Source organism: Pollachius pollachius (genome assembly GCF_949987615.1).
Source record: "Pollachius pollachius genome assembly, chromosome: 2".
In the NCBI taxonomy this organism is placed as follows: domain Eukaryota; kingdom Metazoa; phylum Chordata; class Actinopteri; order Gadiformes; family Gadidae; genus Pollachius; species Pollachius pollachius.
Genome location: NC_136935.1, coordinates 17,959,522 through 17,983,382, shown reverse-complemented (window position 1 = coordinate 17,983,382; position 23,861 = coordinate 17,959,522). Strand labels below are relative to the sequence as shown.

The following is a 23,861-nucleotide window of genomic DNA, read 5'->3' as shown; positions in this document are numbered from 1 at the left end:
TAGCTTGAAGTCTGTGTAATGCTGTATAGGCTACTCAAGGCATAATTTATCTTGCTTTGCTAATGTTGTTTTCTTTCTTTCTTAGACAGTATCGGCTTCCTGTGTTGTCCAGGCCAGCAGAGCTAATTACCCAGCACAAGATGGGCAGTACCGTGGCTCAGGCACGGCGTTATGGGTGGGCCTGACGGACCTAGGACCATCCACTGTTTAACAGGTCCAGCCAAAACTTTTCTTGAAAAAAAAAAAAATCTGAAATGCTTTATTTTTGCAATGCAGCAATCTTTGTGGATATGGATGCTTGATCCGATTTGCGTTAAAGGGCTGTTATCTTTGTGGATGACAGTGATATCGCGGTAGGCTATAGTATTAGTCATTATCTCGTAGTAGCCTAGGCCACAATTAAATGCATCTTCTTTGTATAATAAGCCAAGCTCAGTCTGTTGCTAATGATATCGAAATATTGTTGAAAACTTATAACGATCAAACAGAATTATGAAATGGTCGGCCTCATGCTATACGAGCATAACTAAACTATGTGGGAAATATTAGATTCCTGACCACTTTTACAGTCTATAGGCCTTGGATCTATAGAGTGACGTGCTAAAGCACAGCCAGGTATGGTGTGTAATGGAGATTCCAAAGCGCGGGGAGGGGGGGGGGGGGGGGGGGGTGTTGTCTCTACAACAGAGACAATAAAGCAGCGACAACATGCGACAACATATCAACATGTAGGAGTTCTAACTGGGGAGACAGTGAAATCCGCGAGCTGCTGACCATCATGGGAGAGAAGGTGATGCAGTCGCATTTAACAAAGACGTTGAAAGATGGTGCGATCTACGAGAAAGACGCAGAACGTTCCTTCGTGCCCAGCCGCGACCGAACCGGCTTGGCAGTGTAAAAGGCCTAAGGAGCGATCGCGGATAGGACTGTCCTATGCACCGAAACTTCTTACAATGCAACAAAATATTTAAAGAGCATCAAGCTATTATGCACAGATAATATAATAGTATATAAGTCAGTCATTTGTATTAGGTTAAACAAGGATTTGATAATGTTTTTAATTTAAGGACCGCCAACAATTAGGCTGGCCCATCCAAAACTGGAATCCTGGTGCCGTGCTTGCCTTGGCTACCAGGAGACAGTAGATGATCAAGGTGAGCTGTGACTATTATGACTCTAGCAAACGCACCCTACATGTTTTATTTTTGTAAATAGTTCATATCTTTTCATGAATAAAACTTCAAATTCATGTTGGTTGTTGTGATTTGTTTACTAATCCAAGTGCTGTTATACTAAAGTAGGCCTACTGTATAAGATAAACACTTATTTCAACTGGGGAGAAAAGGTTGAGTACAAATACTTGATATGCTGAGCTACTGTAATTAGCAATTGTTTTTATTCTGTACAGTAATATACAAATGATGCGTTTGAAAAAAAATAAGAGCAGAAGTCTAAACTAGTCAACGTATCATGGATATGTTTGCTCGCGCTAACACTCGCGCTAGTATAATGGGTCCTTCCCCCTCCAAACGGAAACAGGCGGGCGGTGCAGCGAGCGCAATGCACTGTGGTAGTTGGAGGATTTCTTACTTTTGAGCCAGAGAGACCACTTTCTGCCTTTTTTCTCAGGCTAGGATTAACGGATTGCAATTTTTTTTTGCACATTTATAATACAAAGAATTATTTACTTCATATGACCTTCATATCTCCACCGGTGAAGTATCCCTTTAAGATTGATATTTCAATCATTCTACAAAAGATACAGGATATTGTAAGTGAATTGACATTACAGTTGAGATTGAACACTTCAAACATTCTACAAAAACCTATGAGAGCGAGAGAGAGAGAGAGAGAGAGAGAGAGAGAGAGAGAGAGAGAGAGAGAGAGAGAGAGAGAGAGAAGATAGATTTAGACGCTTCCAACACTACTTCCTACTTATTGACGTCTTCTCACAGGTCTTCACCTAGCGCCACTTCACAGCTAGCTGCTGCTGCTGCTGTAACGGCATGTTCAACGCTTCGGACATTGTTGTTCCTGTCTGTATCCCCAACAGTAGCTGTTAAAAAGTGTGTCATCTTTGGCAGCGTTGCCAAATACCTACCGGCGTCTTTTTACTTTTTTATTTTATTTGAGCCGCTTGGGTAACTTTATTTCCTAACCCTTTTCCTAACCCTTAATTTTATTTTCGCGTTTAGACTTGTCTTGATTCGTCTCTGTTTGTGCCCTTAAAAAAAGTGTTTTTTTGAGGTTGGTTGCGGTCCCATGCACTATGGGGGCCCCAAGCAGCCGCCTACCTATGCCTCTATGTTAAAACCGCCACTGCACACTCACACACACAAACACAACACATTTTTGTTTGCTCCTGCTTAACCCCAATAAGTGTGTTTGTGTTTGTCTGTGTGCATGTGAGTGCGCGCTTAGGCCAAGGAAGAGGGCACAATAGAGTAAAAGGAAATGAAATTATGGTTGAAAGAAAATAATTATAAGTAATATTATGTGTGCTTATGCATGTTTTTTTTATTTTAAATTAATTTACTCACAATTTGATGACAATAACTTCCGGCCTATTTATAATCACTCACAATGAGATCTGGGTGAGTAATAAACAAGTGAAAAAACCTGAGAAAAATAAAACCCTTATGCATGGATAATGTGTAAAATAATGTATCGATAAAATAACAAACACATATTTAACGAACAGTTTTCACAAGCATGTAATGGCAATAAATAAATGGGCGTCGTTCATATTATGAGACTGACTACGATGACTCCATAAAAAAATAGGATTTTTATTATGCATTTTGGTGAATTTATTTTATACAGTACATGATTCAGATGCTTCTATTTTAATATTATTTTCCAAAAAAAAGAGCAGTCCTCCCTACTTCTGCGAGAGCAAACTGCTTGACTTGAAGCCGTCCCAGATTCTGGTTGGCAGGAGCTCGACGAGCAGGCTACAGAAAGACGCTCCTGACGTCAGCCACGTTCAAATTCAGTACATACAAGATCCAAGATGGCGGAGGTGAGCGGGCTGAGGAATCGGAACCCCTTTGAATCAAACTGTCAACCCCGAACATTTGACAAAGGTAATCAACCATAAAAACTACAACTAATTTCGGCGAAGCGGACGCAGGACCCGGTTGGACAGTAGTTAACCTGCATTGTTTCTGATTTAGTTTTTGCAGTTGAATGCCAGAGACGAACTGCTGTGTGCGGTAACTCGTCACGTAACGTTAAGTTGGACCACCGTATGGCCCGATAAGTAGCTCGCGGTGCGGCTCTGGGTGTCTCGTGAGGGTCGGGGTAGCGGGTGGCATGGCCGTGACTCTGAGCCGAGCGGTGTCTTTATCCAGTGTAAGGCGGTCGGAACGCTTACTTTCTAATAAACTTTACGAGTCGGTTGGCCTCTTTCCCCATGGCCAGGGTTGTGTTTTTCGCACTGTGCAGAAAACACCGGCTCCTCGCTTCACTAATGACTCGTTTATTTTTAAATACGCTATTATTAGTCCGACATACTTATCCACCTGAAGCTAATTTACAAGCTAATGTGGTCGTCGGTTTCCAGTTGAACTAGTCCCTGGGTGTTTCACTATTTCAACAACCGTTTCGGGGTCAATTGAAGCTTGGTGTCATTATACATTGCTGTGATTAGATTACAGTATACAATGTAGTACTAGGTGAAAGCCCAATTACAAGTTAAGATGGTAGCTAACGATGCTAACAGTCCTTCGGTTCAGTCAGGTAACGTTACGAGTTGTGTCTATTTGAGCTCTGGTTTACAACAACAATGCACATAAACTGGTAATCCTAGAGCTCAATTTAGGGGAAAACCATTAGCATGTGTCGACATATAGCGCCTCTGATCTGTCATATTGATAAATGCTTTAAGTGGTGTCAGGAAAAACAGAATTGAAAGTTGTGGTAGCTTTTATGAAGTAAGTACACACGCAAAGGTATACACTACCAACGTCCTAGAGATAAGATTAGGAAGGCTCTTTTCACAACCCCTGCTGTTATGATACTGTTAAGTAAAAGTCACAATAATCCGCACTCTGTCTTCGGTACAAAGAGTCAGAGCTCTGCCTGCTTATTTGTCTGAGTTGTGTCAGGCGTTGTGTAAACTAGATGTAGGCCTTAGTTGACCAATGGCCACATCACTTTGTGTGAACGCTAACCAACCAACTAAATGCGTTTCAGCCTATAGAACAAATAGGGCCCCTTATATTTAGCAGTAAAGCGAAAATAAGCTACCGAGAACCGAGGGAGAGACTTATTTTCATCAGCGCAATTGGTGTGAAGTTACAGCTGCTGGATAAGTTTTCATCTGACTTGTTGTTGGAGCATCTTTAATGGTTTCGAAATACTGTTTTCCTTCTAGAAAAAAACGTCTAGAAAAGCCTCTACTTCGAAAATAAAATGATGGATTGAAATGATGAAACCTCTATTGCAAAAACAAGGGTTACGAAACATACAATAAGGACATTTATTGAAAGCAAACAACACAGCAAATTGCACACACAAGACTTGGTCCACCTCCACAAAAAGAGCATTGTATGACTTATAGGCTTTGCTTTCTAGAAGCCAAGCAATGCTGTGGACAAATTGTAGGCCTACTCGTTGGGATTTGGTCCAATCTTTTACAGTTTTGGATTATTTCATGCATAATAACTAGAATTAAAGAGTTTAAACCAAATACATAAACGTTTCTGATTTAACACCATACTTGTGACGTTTGACATTCTTTCAATATATAAAGATGCATGACTATTATTTGGGTTTGCTTAGTTTAGTCGACAAAGGAAATTCTTATTCTTTTGACTTTGGCACCTTAAAAGAAAAGTGAGGGAATCGAATACTGCTGCTCTTATATTAGCCCGTGGTTGGGGAACTGACCCAGATCTCGATCTAGTGCAGTCTTGGGTGTAGTTTGTTATACTGGTAGTAGGTGGACTGGCCCTGGCCTCGAAGCAAGGATGTAGCTAGCTAGTCCAACTAGTGTTTACCACAGTAACATAAGCCCCTTTAACCAGAAGTGGAGTGGTGCAATACTGGAAGGGTAATTGTGGATGACCTGGTGTACACCTGCTAATTCACACAATGCAACCGGTTCAATGTTGACTAAACGTCCCGTTACCACCTTTTCTGGGTTTATGTGCTTATATGTATTTTTGAATTGCAATGTATGTCAATATGCTCATCAACATCTCGGTGGTTGGAAAGACAAGAAATTAGGGCTCTAATTTTAACTTTGTCCTATATACAACATGTGGAGAAATTGACTTTTACTTTCTCAATCAAGAGGTAAACTCGTCAGGATTATCTTCTGTGCTAAAAATAGTCATCTTGATACATCTTGGTGTGTACCATACATGCTGTGTCTTGATTATTTGGTCATTGATTCAAGTGCCTTTTTTAAAATATTGCATTAGTGGTTAGAGGTCTCCAGTCCAAGGATCTTTTGTTGAGGATGTATGTGCCTAGATCCGAAACCCTAATGTAGACAAAAAACGGCCTGTCTGGCCCCAAATGCACAGTGCTGCAATGCACAAATGCTGCTATCCCAGCAGAGCAGTGGCTTTTGAGTGGCTGCCTGGTTTCTCCGCTTCCTCATGCTGAGGGGTTGGAGCTACCCCTGACCTCGATACAAACACTTTTCTCTCTAGTCGACAGAGGAGGTGATGGCCTAATTTGTAAGCATGTTAGTGTAACCGCCTATTAGTTGGATAGCCCTGCACATATAAAATAATTGCATAGGTCGTTAGGGGGACAGTACTGCGCTTAACGTGCATGGTAGGTTGATTATGCATTACAGTAGTCTTAAATCCCCCCCTCATAAAGACCGTATGTGCAGACAGGGCCATGAAAAAAAGTGCTTCATGCCATGGGATGTGTTCACATTGCTTGATGCTGAGGGCTGTTACTTACCAGCCCCTCTACTGTTACGTAGTGACTTTATTAACGAGTGTAGGTACACGCAGTGCCTCACTAACTGCAAGCCTCACATGTTGTTCTTTCTCCATGGCTAAGCAGCATTGATTAGGACCATGCTGAGCCATGTCTCCAAGTCTCCTCTGTGACAGGTGCTGTTCGTTTGGCTTGCTGACTTTCTGAATTCTCAGATGGAGAGGCAAGGAGTGTTTTATATTTTTCATTAACCCCATGTTTCCGCTCAAATTTGAGAGAGCAAGAAAGGAGGGCGGATGTTACTGATGGTATTCTGTTGATATTATCACTTTGAAATAAAGCGATTTATTAAACTCATTCAAATAGCTGGCGTTACATGTACCACGTGTTGTGCTGGAGTAGACATTCCTGAAGATTTGCAGGAGTAGCCTATGCCATAAGTAGCTTGATGGGACTCGTTCAAGACAGGTGTTTCTTTGTCATACACAGACCTAGTTTTGTAACGATTTAGAAAGGCTGTTTATAGAATCTGGGAGGGGATTTTAATGAGTGCCACTCAAAGATAAATACTCCTGCAGTCAACCCCTATATTAGATAAACTGAGCTCTAATATGAATAAAGGTTGTTGAGTGGTTCATGTTCTGTAAAGCCAGAGGATTAAACGTTTTTTAGGGTCCTTTTTATTCAAATTCTAGTATCAGAAATTATTGCATTTAATTTATTAAACCTTTTCAACATTCCATATATTTATGGTAAAAACTTTTCAACTTGCCTAAACGAATAGATAATAGAAATTATCTAATTATTGACGTTTTCTTTTTTTATTAATAACTAGGGGTGGGCAACAATCGTCGAATAGTCAGTTACGTAGAAAATAGAATAATGAATGTGACTATCGTTATTTATTACACGGCTCTTCTCAATGCTGTTGAACGCTCCGTAAACGAGGATACCCACACCAAACGCCTGATATATAATCATATTTCCAATCAATTAATTGTTTAATAGATTGGACGTCCAAAATGGTTTGCTTTTGCGACACTACAGCTGTGATCCGCTCTTGCCCAAGCTGGAGCGTCTGACGTGACCGCGTGATCGCGCTCGGCGACAGCCGAGGTGAGCTGTGCAACAGCCAGGCTGTTTCTTCTTTACGGTTGAATTACTGCCAAGCTGCTGACTTGACTGTTCAACAGGTAGCTCTCATGCATTAGCTGTCATGCGCATACGCCTAATTGGCGACTATTGTTGATATCACGTGAAACGCTGCACAGATCGGATCATATTTATTTCTCCCCTCCGAGATCCGATCCAGCGTAATGGGCCAATATCGCACCAATACCGTGGATCCGGACAGCCCTACAAATTGTCCATTAGTTTGAAAGAATCAAGGTTTTATTTTAGACCAAATCGCCCCTATGCTTTCTATTTATTTGAAAACTCCTGGTCAAAATAATACTGCTTTCTCAGTGACTGGGCATTATTAGGACCACAATCTTTTTAAATCTGAATTTTGACAATGGCATGGCAACCTTTTGTGGGCATTCTAAGTAATGCACATTTTAAAGTGATTGAAAAAAAGGAGCGCTCCACTTGCCTAGAAGGACATAGAAGGCGTTGGAGACGAGGCGTGACCTAAAGGGACCTCCGGGACCGGACATGCCAGGCTGCTGTTTCTTTTTATCTCGCCCTTTGTGCTTTTCATTGCAGTTCTATTTTTGAGCATGACGAGCATCCAGATGTAGCTTTGCACAGCGCTCCCTGGAAGACTTCCCAGCCAAAATATGACCCACATATCTCCTTTACACAGTTTAATATGACTATTTACACATTTCTTTGATTTTCCATGTCTATTAAGGTGTTACTGAGCTAGGGGATGTCCCGACTTCCCATCATAAACCCAGGCCACCCATAGCCCTACCTGAAGACCTGGAGGTGGAGGAGGGTGGATTGACACTGCAGTCCCACAAACTAACCGCAAAATTGGGTACAGATGGAGCCACAACCCCCTCCCCTGATGAAGGTTTCCAGGAAGAGGAGAAGGTAAAGTGCAACCATGTGTGCTGCGGTCCACAAAATAGTTTCACATCTAGAACATAGGACAGTAAACCTCTCATCTTCTCCAGAAGGTTGCAGCGAAGGAAGCGGCCAGGCCCATCCAGATAGTCCTGGCCAATGAAGAGGAGCACAGCTTTGAGCTGGACGAGGCGGCTCTGGAGAACATCCTGCTGCAGGACCATGTGAAGGACCTCAACGTGGTGGTGGTGTCGGTGGCTGGGGCCTTCCGCAAGGGCAAGTCCTTCCTGTTGGACTTCATGCTGCGCTACATGCACAACCAGGTAATTAAATGTACAGGTTGCACTCTGATGAATCATTTTGGGTTATAGGGCCAGCGGTGTCTGCCATTGTTTTTTTTTAATGACTGAGACGGAACGGAAAGTATTTGAGACTATTGGAGAATACACTATAAAGCTCTGTGTAGGACGGTTTCATTATTACTTCAACTAAGATAAAAAAATGTCAACCTGACAAAGTATTAGGGGCAGTAAAGAATCGTCATACTCGTGTGAAATCGTTGATTCTCTCGTGCGTGTTAGCCAGGGTGTGGATGTTTAGCACTGAACAGGCATTATCATGGAGAAAATGGTGAATGTTTCCTTTGTGTTCAGTCAGTCACTCGGGAATCTGCATGATTCTGCTAATATTTGACAGAACTCTTTGTTTTTCTTAAACGGCTAATGATTGTTGAGGCCATGCGTTATAAAAGCTAGTAACTTCTAGCTGTCTTTGAGTAGCATGCACAACCACATTGTATTTTGGAATACAATGTTTATACTAGTGCTGTCAGGTTAACGGTGTTAACGCAAACCAATTTTAACGGTGTTAATTTTTTTATCACGCGATTAACGCTCTTATGGCTTGGCAAACTTTGTCGTTTTTTCACCTGCTGTCTAGCAACAACTAGTCACGTTAAAAAAACTACAACACCATACCGGATCTAGCTACACCGGAAACAAAACAACAAGCACGCCGCACAAACTTGTTGGGGCAAGCAAGGATACGGAGCGGGTGAAAAAGTCCTTTCAAAGTGTGTGTGTGTTTATGTGTCACTCTGTTCGAGCCTGCACGAGAGTTCAATGTTGTCATTAGCTGTTACGTCTTTCTGACCAATCGTAGTTCAAGGCCCACCTGGGCTGTACCACTTCGGGAGGGGCCCCTCAGTTACTCCCCTCTAGACAAAATCAACTTGGTTGCGACGTTGACAGTTTTTGAGTGTTGAGGCTGTTGTTGTGTGAGTGAGAGGTTGCGGACGCACAGCTCAGGCTGCCGGTCAGCGCTGCTAGGAACTTTTATAAACCCAATTTTGTTTTCCGCAGTAATCAGCCCGACAGCCCCAAAACGTTAACGGCCCACCGGGAATTCTCCCGCCTCTCCCGATTACCACTCCGCCACTGTGTGTGTGTGTGTGTGTGTGTGTTATTCGATAGCCTGGTAATGTGTATAGGCCTACGTACGGTAGGAATATTCATACTGGTATAAATAATAAATGTTATAGTATTTCCCATCTTTGCTGAGCAAGAGTTTTGTTCGGAAGTTCAGTGATTGAAACAAATAAAAGCCTGGGCTATTGAAGTTTTACGGTAGGCCTACCACTGTCATGCACCTACCCGATGTCAAGTGGACCGGGTTGAATTCACAGCGGGTCTCTCTTCTTATATCTATCTTACCCAATATATTTTATTACTGTCCTTCTCAACACTCACTGATCTCACTAAAAGGCTAGCAGCACGAAATCAAGGGATATTTAGAATATAAAAAAATGTGCGATTAATCGCGTGTTAACTATGACATTAATGCGTTTAATCGCGATTAAATATTTTAATCGCTTGACAGCACTAGTTTATACTGTCTGGTTATGTGAAATATCTTTGACCGAGGCAAACTCGGCCAGTAATCTACAGTATATCATACCTGCAATCATGTCGCTTTTCGGTGACAATCTGCGTTTTCTTGGTCAATTGGGTCATTCACGTGAATCGCATAGAACCAGATTTTTTTTTTGGGGGGGGGGGGGGGCTGTCCTTCATATGCATGCCATGCAGGCTAGAATTGCGAAACATTATTGGAGTATTCTTATAATTGACATTTCTCTGGGCCAATTGAATCTTAGCACTTGCTTCAGAATCTTGAAGCACACAGCGCCAACTGAGCTCGCCTTTGGATGAGACCCCTGGCTACCGCGAGAGTCTGATGGAAACTCTTTACGTCAATTTGAAGTAGGGGTGTACGGTATAAACGGTATAGAAAGTACACCAATGTGAATTTGCGCTACGGTATGGTTTTTGACGTTACCGTGTGACCGATAGACAGTGTTGTGTGTAATGACAACAAAATGCCAGCGGTGGAACGAGATAAAAAACGCTGTCACTTTTTACCTGTGTAAGGACATGGTTCCCTTTCAAAATGTCGATACAAAGGGCTTTAAAGAGATGTAACACTCGATCCCAGGTACGCGTTACCTGCCCGCACACGCCAAATTGAGATGCCAAAACTATAGGTCTGCAAGCAAGTGGAGAAACCAATCCATACTATTAAACATTAGTGTTCTACAGAGATGGAAGTAACTTGAGAAAAGATTTTAATATTTTTTTATGCAGTTTTGCTGCCTTACCAGTATTTTATTCCTTCAGAAGCATTTATATCCAAATTAGAAGATAAAATTAACATACCGTGAAATAATACCGTTACCGTCTATGCCTCAAATCATACCATGATATACATTTTAGTCCATACCATACAGCCCTAATTTGAAGGTACTATCTTATGTTAAATTCGAGGTAAGTCAAGCTTTTTGGAGCAAAAACAACAGCTATTTGTTTGCTTGATTCAACTAACGTTAGCTTCCGCTTTTTTGATGTGATATAATATTGTATTTTTAGGACTGAGTCAACGCCGAGTACTGCACGAACGTAGACCTTACATAAAGTTAGTAAAATTCTAACATACGGCTATTTAGATAAATAATCTGGCAAGGGTGTTGTCCTAGGCTAATACACCAACAGCAAATTTCTGTATAATAAAGGGCTACATTTTGCATCCAAGTCTGTCATTTGAAATCTTTCCATTGTATTGTGTGCTACAACCTCCGTTATGAATATCCACGCTAAATCCCGCCCAGGGTAGCTCAGAATTCGAGTAGCCGTATATCCCGATCAGTCCCCCCCCCCCCCCCGTGACACTGGCACCTTTTTTACTCTGTTTGCAGGTCTGGTATATACTTGTGCAATACTGTAATATAATATTGTGCTCTGAGGCATTGAGAAATGTGGTCTGTCTGCTCTGACTTGCCAGTACAAATAACAATTGTGTTAACACTATTTAGCATACCTCAGTATTCTATTTGCATTCATTGGTCTGAGCAAATGTGAGGGCTCTACCACAAACACATTGGAAAGACAACGTGACACACAATCAGGGTCAGCAGCTGTGTGCCATGTTCTCCAACACACGGCGCGTTGGACACCCAGGCCCCCGGAGCTCCTAGCAGCAGCTGGACACGAAAGCGGCAGAGCTCACCTTACATCACACGTGCACGGCCAGGAAAACAGTTCATGGAAGACCCTTGGCCCCCAGCTGTTGCCAAGCATGTTGATGCGCAGTTGGAACTTGACCACCTCTAAACTCAAGGAGCATTCTTTAGCATCATTTTTCATCGTGTATTTGCTCTTCAGCAGAGACTTTCTAGTTGAAATCGTATGTGTCAGTTAGATGCATGCTAACTTCATACTTTGTTATGAATAATATATTTGGGCTTCCCAGAAGCTGACCTCAGAAGCTTATCCGTAGAGCTAGGGTGGCAGTTTGGTTTCCGTCGCTGGAAGTCTTTTGTAATGCATACTTTGACTTGCAAATCGATCCAATTGGCTTGGAGTGTTATTCAAACAGGTTAATATTGTGGTTACTGACTCGCAAGAGCAAACACTAATGTATGTTCTGCTGCGTATACATACAAAAGCCTACAACAAGTATGTGTTGGTTGTTCTAGGTTCGTAACTGTAGGTTTGTGAATGGTATTCAGAAGTCATGTCCATACTTGTAACCTCACTCTCACCCCTGTTTTATTTGACCAATGCTTTGCTCCAGCTCCCCCTATTCATCCGTGAATAACCTGCCCTTCTCCTCCTCACCCTCGTTCTGCCTTGTCTCCCTCCTGCAGGGCGAGTCTTGGATGGGGGGTGAGGATGAGCCCCTGTCAGGCTTCTCCTGGAGGGGAGGCTGTGAGAGAGAGACTACAGGCATCCAGGCCTGGAGCGAGGTGTTCGTGGTTGAGCGGTCAGACGGCACTAAGGTGAGCTGGGAGACTCCTCCTTACACATCGCTATGCTACGAACTGGGGGACTCCTCCTTACACATCGCTATGCTACGAGCTGGGGGACTCCTCCTTACACATCGCTATGCTACGAGCTGGGGGACTCCTCCTTACACATCGCTATGCTACGAGCTGGGGGACTCCTCCTTACACATCGCTATGCTACGAGCTGGGGGACTCCTCCTTACACATCGCTATGCTACGAGCTAGGGGACTCCTCCTTACACATCGCTATGCTACGAGCTGGGGGACTCCTCCTTACACATCGCTATGCTACGAGCTGGGGGACTCCTCCTTACACATCGCTATGCTACGAGCTGGGGGACTCCTCCTTACACATCGCTATGCTACGAGCTGGGGGACTCCTCCTTACACATCGCTATGCTACGTCCACCATTGGAATTTGGACATGAACTCCATTCTCTCGCACACATGGACTGGTGTACAAACACCCCGGTCACATGGGTGCATACACTGTGCGTGTGTCAAAGGTGCGTTGCGTTTTGCGGGTCTGGCGGATTAATGTTTACCTGTCTTTTGTCTGTGTTTGCTGTTCTCCTTAACCAGGTTGCAGTACTGCTAGTAGACACACAGGGGGCGTTTGACAGCCAATCAACCATCAAAGACTGCGCAACCGTGTTTGCCCTGAGCACCATGACCAGTTCTGTACAGGTACAACAACAATCATTTAGTAAATGTACCAGGGTGTGAAGATATTGCACGCCCACTATTGGCATGCCATGTATACATATTTTATACTGTGCAGGTGCAGCATGCAACGTGAGTCTGCTTTGCATTCGATAAAAACATGGCAGAAGGCGGTGACGGCGCTCCACAGATTTTTCAGCATTTGAAAAGGCCCTCTTACCTGTAATATGCAGCTACTTCAATAACACATAATGCCATATATGTTTTATTCATCCTGAAGTGTCCAGGCAAAGCCCCTGCAATCTCAAAGCAGTTTTTAGGCATTTAAACACATGCGAAAGTCATGCGAAACATCCCTAGAAAGATTTGATTCTCCACTTTAAATCTATCAAAGACTGATAGATGTGTTGGCTACACAAAAAGACAATTCCAACCCCAAAATAATCAACATGTAACATTATTGAGTTGTGTATTTCCTAACTGCACAGCAACGGTGAACTTTTTCACATGATTTTATCTACACAAATTAAATCATATGAAAGCTGAGACTCTCCTTATTCCAACCATATCGCTCTGTGACTAAACCTTGCAGAACTAGAACAAAAAACGATGAAAAACAACTTTATGCAACCAAAAAATTGTTTCTGTTTTTGATCGCATAAAACCAACCAAACGGATAATCCAGTGTCTGCCCAATTTTGATGCCTAACATGTTTTTTACAATCATGTATATTAACTAAGAGAGGGATTCAGAGGAAATGGGTAAATTGCCTTTGAACTGAACACACAATATTTATCGCCATCTGATGGCTGTATGGTGCAATTGCACTTGTTTGATCAACTATATCCACCCTGACCATTCTATAGTGTCAAAATTGTATAATGGGTTCTCAAGATATCTACCTACCTCTGTTTCGTCAAGTTTATGTTGTCAATTCGCATTGATTTTATTTGAATATTTCGCCTCAACCTACCTCTACTAAAACCTCTACCGATACCCTACTTCAATTTATTGACTTCAAATATTGACCAATGTACTAATCAGATGTTGTGCTATGGCCTTATAGTACCATAAAACATGACAATTACTTCAGGCCGTCATTCAATATTTACACTTGCGCTGGGTTCTAGCTTTATTTACTCAAACCATTATTATCCACATGCATTATTTCACTAGCACAACAATCTATATTCTCCCTGACCTATCTTTTTATTTTGGAAGCAAGACTAAATAGTATACCCCTTGCTGTTGTGGAGATACTCCATTTACTTTGGGTATGTTATTTTCTGACAAACTATACTATTTAATGATAATGCAAACAAACAGTGTGTTTTACTTTTGAAAAATGTCAGCACATTTTAATTATACTAATAACCATATAATACTGATAAACTGATAACAAAATGGAGCAGAGGTCAATGTTCTTGTTTTAGGTAGTTAACATATGTTCAATATGCTTGCTTCTCCAGGTGTATAATCTCACCCAGAACGTCCAAGAAGATGACCTACAGCACCTGCAGGTCAGAACCACTCGACCATGTAGCACCCAGCCCTAGCTCTCCATGATGTTGTTGTCTCTGGATATGCTAACGCTGTCTATCTTCATGTCTGCAGCTGTTTACAGAGTATGGGCGCCTGGCCATGGAGGAAATCTACCTGAAGCCTTTCCAGGTTTTGTTGGTTCTTATTAGATTAGTGTATTTCTTCCTCTAGGACAGTGAATGAGGTCATCAGATCTTCTTTGTAAAACGTAATGCGTTTGGCCCGGGCCTTTGTCCTTCTGTGTCTCCGCTGCAGTCCCTGATGTTCCTGATCCGAGACTGGTGCTATCCTTATGAACACGACTACGGCCTAGAGGGAGGCAATGCCTTCCTGAAGAAACGGCTGCAGGTAAACCCTGCTCCCTGTAGCCCTCATGGAGAAACTGCTACTGTGCCTGGTGGTGTTCTTCTGGAGAACTTTGAACATGCAACCTCCTGAACCCGTCTGGTTCCTCCTGTAGACATGAGCCAGAGCTAAAGTCTGATGCTTGCCCCCCCAGGTGAAGCAGAACCAACACGAAGAGCTGCAGAACGTGAGGAAGCACATCCACTCTTGTTTCTCCAACATCGGCTGCTTCCTCCAGCCCCACCCTGGCCTCAAGGTGGCCACCAACCCATACTTTGACGGTAGACTCAGGGGTGAGAGACGCACAGACACACACACACCTCCAACATGCATCACTTTTGGAGAGATATTTTGGAAATATCTGTCAGAGGAGCTAATATCGTCTACACCTCCACTGATTGACCATCAAAGAGGGCAAATTTAATCATCCCAAAAAAAGTCTACATGTGTCGCAATCTTGGATGCCCCAAAGTTAGAAAGAGAAAACGATCTTTGCTTTTATTCTACCCTTTGTTTGGCCGATAGAGCTCAGAGTGAGGAAAGCGATTCGACTGTTGTTGTCTTCCTCTCAGACATCGATGACGACTTTAAGACTCACCTGGCGGAGCTGGTGCCTCTCCTCCTGGCCCCCGACCGACTAGTGGAGAAGGAGATCGGCGGCAACAAGGTCACCTGCAGGGACCTGGTGGAGTATTTCAAGGTGTGCTAGCACAGGTCACATCGTGCTCTGTTTGTTTGTTTCGTCGTCTGCAACGTGTTATACCTAGTTTGCTAACGTAAAGATTACCCTCCTTATCACTCTTAGTGTTGGGAGTCTGGGAAGATATTTGGTTTGTCGTTATATTTAAACATTAAAAAAAAGAATAATTTAGAAAATCTGATTTCTTCTTTTGTTAATACCTGATTTTACTTTCAGAGCTACATCAAGATCTACCAAGGAGAGGAGCTGCCTCATCCTAAATCCATGCTACAGGTCTGTTCACATCCCCTTTTACTTAATGAATTAATCAAACCTTTGCCAGGTTTGGATCTGCATATAATCTTCAACCAATGTCCTTCTTGCTTATTTTTCTTGCTTACTCCCAGGCAACGGCAGAAGCCAACAATCTGACTGCAGTGGCCGGAGCCAAGGACCTGTACGGGAAGAGCATGGAGGCGGTAAGGAAGCCCCAACTCCCTCAGTCCCTCCCAACACATTTCCCATGAGGCCGTCTGGCAACGCCACGTTATTATTAGCCGTTATTATCGCCGTATCTTTCAACGACAAGTCAGAAGGACCATAACGGGACCGCTCAAATACTACCACGAGGGAAGGCCATAATGATCTCGGGTGGAACCTCCTGATGTTTCCTGCTATTTAGGTTTTATATACCAGAACTGTAAAGAATGAGCACATCATCTAGTGCCAAAGTCCTTCATCATATCTCCCTCTCCACCAGTGTTGAACCACCTGCTCAGCTCCCTCTCTCTGGTGCTCTCAGGTGTGCGGCGGGGACAAGCCCTACATCGCGCCGGCCGACCTGGAGCGCTGCCACGAGGAGTTCCGCGAGTGCTCGGTGCGCCACTTCCGCTCGGTCAAGAAGATGGGCGGCGACGAGTTCTGCCAGCGTTACCAGAGCCAGCTGGAGGGGGAACTGGATGAGGCCTACGCCAACTTCACCAAGCACAACGACGGCAAGAACATCTTCTATGCCGCGCGCACGCCGGCCACCCTGTTCGCCGTCATGTTCGCCGCCTACGTGGTGTCGGGCGTCACGGGCTTCGTGGGACTCGGCACCCTGGCGGCTCTGGCCAACCTGCTGATGGGCGTGGCGCTGCTGTCCCTCTGCGCCTGGGCCTACGTCAAGTACTCCGGGGAGTTCCGCGAGGTTGGCGCGCTCATCGACCTGGTGGCGGAGAACCTCTGGGAACAGGTGGGTCCGCTGCGAGGGGGCGATTCAGAGGGCTCCCTCCCCGGCCACGGCTGGGTGTCCGTGAGGAAGGGTCCACTGGGAGGATTGTGTGTGTGTGCCCTGTGTTTGTTTGTGTGTGAACGTACGTCTGTGTCAGTGACTGTACGTGTTCAGCCTCCTGTCTCGCTGAAATTGTCGACAGGCTTGGGAGTGGTTGCCATTCTTTTTATTCTCCTTATTTTTTGACCGTTTGATCGGTCATTTCCACTCCTCTGTGTTATGTTTCCCTTCCCGCTATTGGCTTCTGGCTATTCCTGCCGTTCACTCAGCGGTTTTCCACCGGGGTTCCACTTTATCTGCTGATGTAATTGAAGGGTTCGAGGTTGATACACCATGATAAATGTTCCCATCTAGTGCAACACTCCTTTCTCCTGCTTCTCTCAGCCTGCATGTCTTTCTCTCTCTGCCCTCCGTTCCAACTCAGAGTAAGGTGTACCCCCACTACTTCATCCCCCATCCCTGCAGTTCTCTTCGCTGTTTGAAGCCTCCTTAAACCTAAATTACACTTCCGCGTCAGACCGTATGTGAAGTACAACGACGCTATGCAGAGACCTGTAGATGCCCCTTTTACCAGGCACAGACCAACACGTTCGCAAAAGACGTGCTGCCTACGAGCGGATAGCAACATGGCGTCTCTGTGGACGTAGGTGTCAAATGATAGCTGATTAGTCAAGCACAGAACAATCATGTTTTGTTTTCCAAAAGTATAATAATGTAATAATACAATATTAATAAATATTATACTGCTTTCCGTAATGGGTACATCAGAACTATCATCAGTAGAGCGGTATGAAGGGACTCCGGTACCTGGTTTGCCCTGCGGTAAAGTTGGGTTTAGCGAAGCCCGTGCACGCGTTCATGTGACGTGGAAGTGTGAATCCTGGCAGCTCTGCAATCTCAGCCGACATGCTGTATGTAGAAGAGTAAATCCGGCTGAACCCGTCCTTTTGCATCTCATGGTTAACAAGTTGAAATGCAATTTATCCCTGCTGGGCATGTCTCTCACAGACGGTTTAACTCTGCTCCCCCTCCCTCCCTCCTGCTCTTCGTCCAATCGCAGGTGTTTTCAAGGCTCAGGCAGCCGATCGGGGGAGGCCTGGCTCAGCCCGCCTCTCTCCTCTGCTCCCTCTCGCCGGGCGGAGCAATGGGCTCTCTCGCAGCGCTACTCAACAACCGCTCAAAAAAACATTAGCTGCCTCGTTCTGGTGTTTTTTGTTCCTGGTCAAAGAGACTGCTTCCCAAGCTTTCTGTGGTGCGCTGACTTCTCTGTGTCCACATTACACTTCTCTGCTTTGCCTCGGCTGCTTTGTGCCCGCCTCGCGGTGTTGAGGCGCCCGGGGGCGTTCAGTCTGCAGGCATTTACCTCTGAACCCATGAATACGGACCAAAACAGGCTCTCCTCAGGACCTCCCGGACATGCACCTTGCCACACGGTTTTTAAACCCCTATTTTGTCATGAATGTGATTTGGGGGTTTGGGTTATGGTTGTTAATTATGTGTTTCTGTGTCCGTTTGTTATTTGAATTTTTATGCCATCTTGTACATATATTTCCGTTTTGGAATGCATGTTGGATTGCAGAGCACTTCTTAGTTTTCCACCCTTGTTTTGGTATCTCTTTCAGTTCCTTAATCACACTTCCACTTCTTTTTTTCAGTTCCTTTGTCCTTGTAATCCGTTAGCAGACTTTTTCAATTACTTGTTTCTTAAATTCATATCCACAATTATAAGCACTGGCTCTCACCCCAAAAATCCTTTCCTCCACTTTTGCTCTGCTCCTCACCCTTCTCCTTTCACCCCCTGCCTCTCTTGCCCTCCTCCCTCTCCTCCTCCTCCTCTCCTGCAGGTGTTGAAGCCACTTAGCGAACATTATATGGAGGACAACGTCAGGCAGACGGTGGTGAACTCTCTGAAAGCCAGCTTGACGGAGCCGGCGTCTCAGCACAGCAAGCTAAAGGCTCACTGACCCGGCCGGCTCTGACCCGCTCCCCCTCACCCTGCTCCCCTGTCCACCACCACCCTCACCTTGTAGATATGCGTGACACATCCTAGGACTGTTGAACTGTTCACAACCAAAGTATGATCCACCTTCCCCCGTCGTGCTTTGCTGCATGCCATTCCCTCCCGTTTGAAGTGTCCCAATACTGTAAGAAAAAGGACCCTTTGAAAAGGGCTTCCCTGCTGGCTGCGCTCTGCTGCCCCCGGTGGTCGGTAGGGTGAAATTGGCATGCCGATCGCAGGCTCGGAGCAAAGCCGGGCATGGGTCGCCTCGAACCAAAATAGGAGTATAAAAAATGTCGTGGTCTTCTCCGATGTGCCATGCTAACAGCGGCTCCAGCTCCACAGCTTAACACTGGAAACCCTGCCGTTTGCAGACGCGCGCTACGTAGCAACTGTACACTGTGTGTGCCCCGTTTCTGACATCCAGCTCGCTAGCCCGCAACGTAAGGACTCAGCGGTAATTCAGGGATAGCTGTGTAATGTCCGATGCAGACTTGAGACTGTTCATATTTTTACGCTGGTGATCGCAGTCTCTGCAATCGTCTTCCGTCAGTTAACACAAACAATATTCAGAGCTGGACATTTACTTTGATTTGACCCTGTTCGGTATGGTTATTTGATCTAATATTTAGATTGTATCATGGTATAATTCTTTCCCTACCGTAAATTGTAGCTACAACCCTAAGCCTCTTTACAGAAGTTGGATCTAATTTTAATTTTATTGTCTGATTAAACAATCGAGCCCTATCTGAACTGAAAGGCTGTGTGGAAATATATTCTAAGAAATATTACAGGGAAAAATGCAATCATGTTTTTTCACAATTTAGCTTTTAAACACTATGGCAAGACATGATGGTTAACTGTATATTTGGGCTAGGCTCGACTTCCCTCTGCAACTGTACCCAGTATCAGTCCCTCCCCATGGATGATTAGTTTTGTCTTTAGTGGTGGTAGACCGGAACGGGGCCTGTATTAAGCAGTCAGGCTCTTCCGAGCGGCTTATAGCAGGAGACATGATTTTGTTTGAGCTTGGTATTTAGTGTGCTTCCTGCCATTGTTTGGACTCTGCATGGTGTTAAGAGCTAGGGATGTACCCACTGTAGTAGCCAGAAAGAAAATGGCATCACACATCCCTTTATCAATGTCTCGCCGTCTTTCACCAAAGCCTCAACATCCCACGACGTGGCAAGGTTTCCTGTAGACCCCTGGCCTCACTGGGACTTTGCTGCTTCTCACCATTCTCTCTTGAGAGTATCTGCCTTCAGCCTGTAGGTTGCTGTCATTTCTTCTGAGTTGTTTCAACATTGTGTTGACTTCATCTGAGCAGTTTCCTGAAAACCTAGATGTGGATGAGCTCCGAACGGCTGGAAAATCAAGAGCTCTGGGTTTCACTTCATTTGTTTTTCAAGATTTCTCTTCAAAGTGTAGGTCTTGCTCGACACTGTCTTATCCCTTGTGTTGTGATGCTGATGTCCTGTTGATGATGTCGGCTGTAATCAGGAGGGATGGACAAACTGACTCACCTGGGGTCAGCTCCATCACAGCCTCATGTGTTCCATTCAAAGATTCCATCCACAACCGGTCTTGTAGGTTTTATGTGCACTTAGTACAAGTAGGGAGTGTATGTGAGATCAAATATTTAAATAAAATGTATACATTTTAAAGATAATTTCATTTGTTATTTGAATTTTTATCAGCTAAAACTGGTCCATTTTGATTTTCTCAATTTTCAGCTGTTTGGAACATGGCCAGAGAATAGTTTTAATATTTGTTGGAAGCGCCTTTTGTTTAATGTAATGATCGGTTATCTTCATAACTGCCTTCAAATACATTTCATGTAATTTATTTTTCAATAAAATCTGTGTTTACCTTAATTATAGATACAATTTTGTCTGCCTTGTCTTTATCAGCTGCAGGTTGTAGAAAAGATTTAAAGATGCTCAATTCACCATAGACCATGGTTGCTTATCCCATATTAATGTAGGAGTGTTTTGGGGAATTCTTGCATGGAATTGTACATATTTATTGAATGATGAGCCAGAAAAAGTAAAATATGTTACAACATTGTAGGCCCAAAGTATTTAGCAAGAGTGAAGGTTTAATTTAAAAGAAGGTGGATGAGATTCTTAGCTCAGAAGTGCTCAGACACAGGAACATGTTCCCGCATTCACTAGGCTGGACAACGTTGTCATGATGGGGCTTGCAAAGAAGCTATCATATATTGCATACGGTTGAAATCCTTGGCTGATCTCATGTTGAGAGCAGTAAGAGCATGTTATAACTGCAACTTTAAGGCATTAATGAAGTGGCAAATAGTGTATGGAGCATTGCTCTGACATTAATACTCGTAATCCTAAGCAATGAGTTAGAAAATAAATTAGTGAGATGTGTTAATGGTTTGAGATAATGTATGCAAAACCAACAACTTAAATTTATTTTTAAAGTTTGGAAATCAATGTATTTCCATGATTTCAGTTAAGGTGAAGTCTATGCCTTGCTAAGATTGTACTCATTACATTTAAAGGCTGGAAATGCCTGAAGTACCATTGCAGCACTACCAATGTTCACATAAATCTCAAAATTATGTTCTCCCACAAAAGTCTTAATGCTTTCTAAGGATGTGAATCGTCCAGTCATTTATAAATGCGACGTTGAGGTTCAGGAACTTGGAACCTATAAGTATAATTATTTTTCACTAGTTTTTTGCTGATTGGTATTTATCAATAAGTACTAGTTTATATTAGCCCATGTTCATTTTGTATGAGAAATAAGTATATCAGGAACCTTGTATAACGCAGTCTATATCAACCAACATGTTGCATTATGTGGATATGATTTATTAATTAGGCTAGTTTAATTAAGCGTTATACCTGATTGTTTCAATTGTCTCACAGTTTGTACTTATATTCATACGAGTCATGTAAATCATTGAATTTGTTTGAAGTATTAAAGGAGTAAGTCGCACATGATTTGAGTTTAGCTGACTGTTTATCTTCTCACTCTCACAGGTGTGCCGTTGAAGGAATACACATAGTCTCGCTCAAGGAAGTCTCGTTCCGAAATCTCGTTTAGGAAATTCCAATTCAGTAGAATCTTCACCCAAATGTTTCAGATAACGCTAAGCTGTGCTTTTTGTAGTCCCCATTAGTCCCTTATACCCATGATACCAATGATCAGAAAATATGAGTAATTCGAAATTCTCCGGACATTTCTGGGTTAATTAATCCCATTTCGGGCAGTGGGAGGGGCGTAAACTACCGGGAAGAGAACAAATACCGGTAGTAGTAGTCTTATAACAGTTATAATAGTTTTATTAGTCCATCAATCTAGTTCCGATGAAGGTGAAGGACCACAACAATGTACTGGTTTTGATATATAAAGTATATATTGTTAAAGTAAATGAGTGCATGACTGATACCGCTAATTAAGATAATAAAATAGGCCTACAACACAGGGATTGTAAATTGATAAGTGTGTGAGTCTTTGTAAATGGGAAATAAAAAGCAGTGAGAAGCAGAGTGAAACCGAATTTACCACACAAGTTTCAATGAATGAGGTAGTTTTAGGACGAAACAAAAACAGTGAAGGGGAGTTTATAGCCGACGGTGTCAAACCGATTAAAAAAAACCCTTATTGACTATTTTCCCCTTGATAACTATAAAAATAAAGCCATTCAACTGGGATCAAACCAAACAATCGTACTGGTTGAACATGTGGGCATATATATGCCCTTAATGTAATTTATGTATTTATGTAATGTAATTTTTGCTACAAAATCTTTATTTAGGTGAGTGCTGCAGCCCTCAACTATTGTTCTTAAGTTTTATTCTTTCTTTCTTTCTATCTTTCTTTCTTCTTCTTTTTATTATTCTCTATAAACTTTGGGACCTATCTCCTTCCTCAAATGTTCAGAATAGCTTGGAATCGCTTGTTTCTTTTCAGATTTTTTTTATATTTAATACTTTTTAAGAAATTCTACTTTTAAAATACTATCTTTTTTTTAACATGGGAGTCAATGGGGCTAGTACTTCAACTGGAAGACGCAACTAAATCAATTTTCAACTGTTTTTCTTCGTTCAAACCATTTAACAAATCTACACACGTGTATCTTCAATAATATCTAAACTAAATTTCGATATCATTTAAACTTTCGTCAGAATCGCAGTTTTAGTTTCATACCGGCTTTGTTTTCAGATGTTTTCATTGAAGACGTCTGCCCATTCTGACACTCGTACTTCTTAAAGTACCCATGGCATGCCACCAGGTGTGTTGTGATTAGCCGGTACAAGCCGTTTTGGAAATCTGCCCCTTATGACATCCCACATCTAGTTGGACACGCCCACCTGTGATGTCATAAGGGGCAGATTTCCGGACGATTTTGTCATAAATGTACATATATGAAGTACAAAAAGCCTACATTTTCACTAAGGGTCTAACATTTATTGATGTAAATAAAATAATTAAATGAATTGCTATCTATTGTTGTTGTGGATATTTTCTAAACACTGGTCTAGCATCTGCCCTGTAGACCGGGCGACCCGAGTTCGCGTCCTGGGCACGTCATTGAAATTCTTGCCGTTTGCTTATTTTTGTAATTTCCTTTATATCAGAGAAACGAGGCCTAACAATTGACTTTTTATTTGATAAATATGTCTTACAATATCCCTAGAACCCAAATATAACTTGCAAAAACCCATGGTAAAGTTAATGTTAATATTAATGTTACTGATAAGCAGTGTTGGTAATAACGCCGTTTAAAATAACGGCGTTAGGTAACGCCGTTATTTTTTCAGCAACGGGGTAATCTAACTAATTACTATTTCCGTCGTCACAACGCCGTTACCGTTACTGTATGATAAATGCAGTGCGTTACTGTGAATTGATTGAATAAACTGAGTAATCCGAATGCACCCCTGGCTCCAAACACGAACTGCTAGTGGGGAGACCGGGTGGGTTAACAACGAAATAAGCAATTGTGATTGGCTAAGGCAGAGTCATGTTTCATGGTAGCCAATCGGAGCCAGTGTTTTTATACACAAGCCAGGACACGGGCGCCACACACGCAAACGCACACACCAAACAGATTCGATGAAGCAGCAGAAA

General features: G+C 43.0%; 1 protein-coding gene across 3 annotated transcripts; it reads left to right on the top strand.

The window, feature by feature from the left end:
- Positions 1–3,007: 3,007 nt before the first annotated feature.
- Positions 3,008–21,175, top strand: LOC307070479 (atlastin-2-like). Of its 3 annotated transcripts, none has more exons than XM_079728964.1 (14): positions 3,008–3,086; positions 7,760–7,944; positions 8,031–8,240; positions 12,119–12,250; positions 12,839–12,943; positions 14,390–14,440; positions 14,535–14,591; positions 14,718–14,810; positions 14,962–15,100; positions 15,380–15,507; positions 15,724–15,780; positions 15,894–15,965; positions 16,289–16,720; positions 17,820–21,175. In XM_079728964.1, exons 1-14 carry the CDS (start codon positions 3,014–3,016, stop codon positions 17,949–17,951), a joined length of 1,866 nt encoding a protein of 621 aa, XP_079585090.1. In that variant the 5' UTR covers positions 3,008–3,013; the 3' UTR covers positions 17,952–21,175. The 3 variants fall into 3 exon arrangements, with proteins under 3 accessions (XP_079585090.1, XP_079585091.1, XP_079585089.1); XM_079728965.1 differs by having other exon boundaries at positions 8,028–8,240; positions 18,604–21,175; XM_079728963.1 differs by having other exon boundaries at positions 8,028–8,240.
- The last annotated feature ends 2,686 nt before the right edge of the window (positions 21,176–23,861 follow it).

Excerpts from the sequence above, each read along its gene's own strand:
- LOC307070479 (XM_079728963.1), top strand. The coding sequence starts at position 3,014 with ATGGCGGAGGTGAGCGGGCTGAGGAATCGGAACCCCTTTGAATCAAAC. Across the intron at positions 7,945-8,027 it reads GTTTCCAGGAAGAGGAGAAG|AAGGTTGCAGCGAAGGAAGC; the intron begins GTAAAGTGCAAC and ends CATCTTCTCCAG. Across the intron at positions 14,811-14,961 it reads TCCTGAAGAAACGGCTGCAG|GTGAAGCAGAACCAACACGA; the intron begins GTAAACCCTGCT and ends TTGCCCCCCCAG.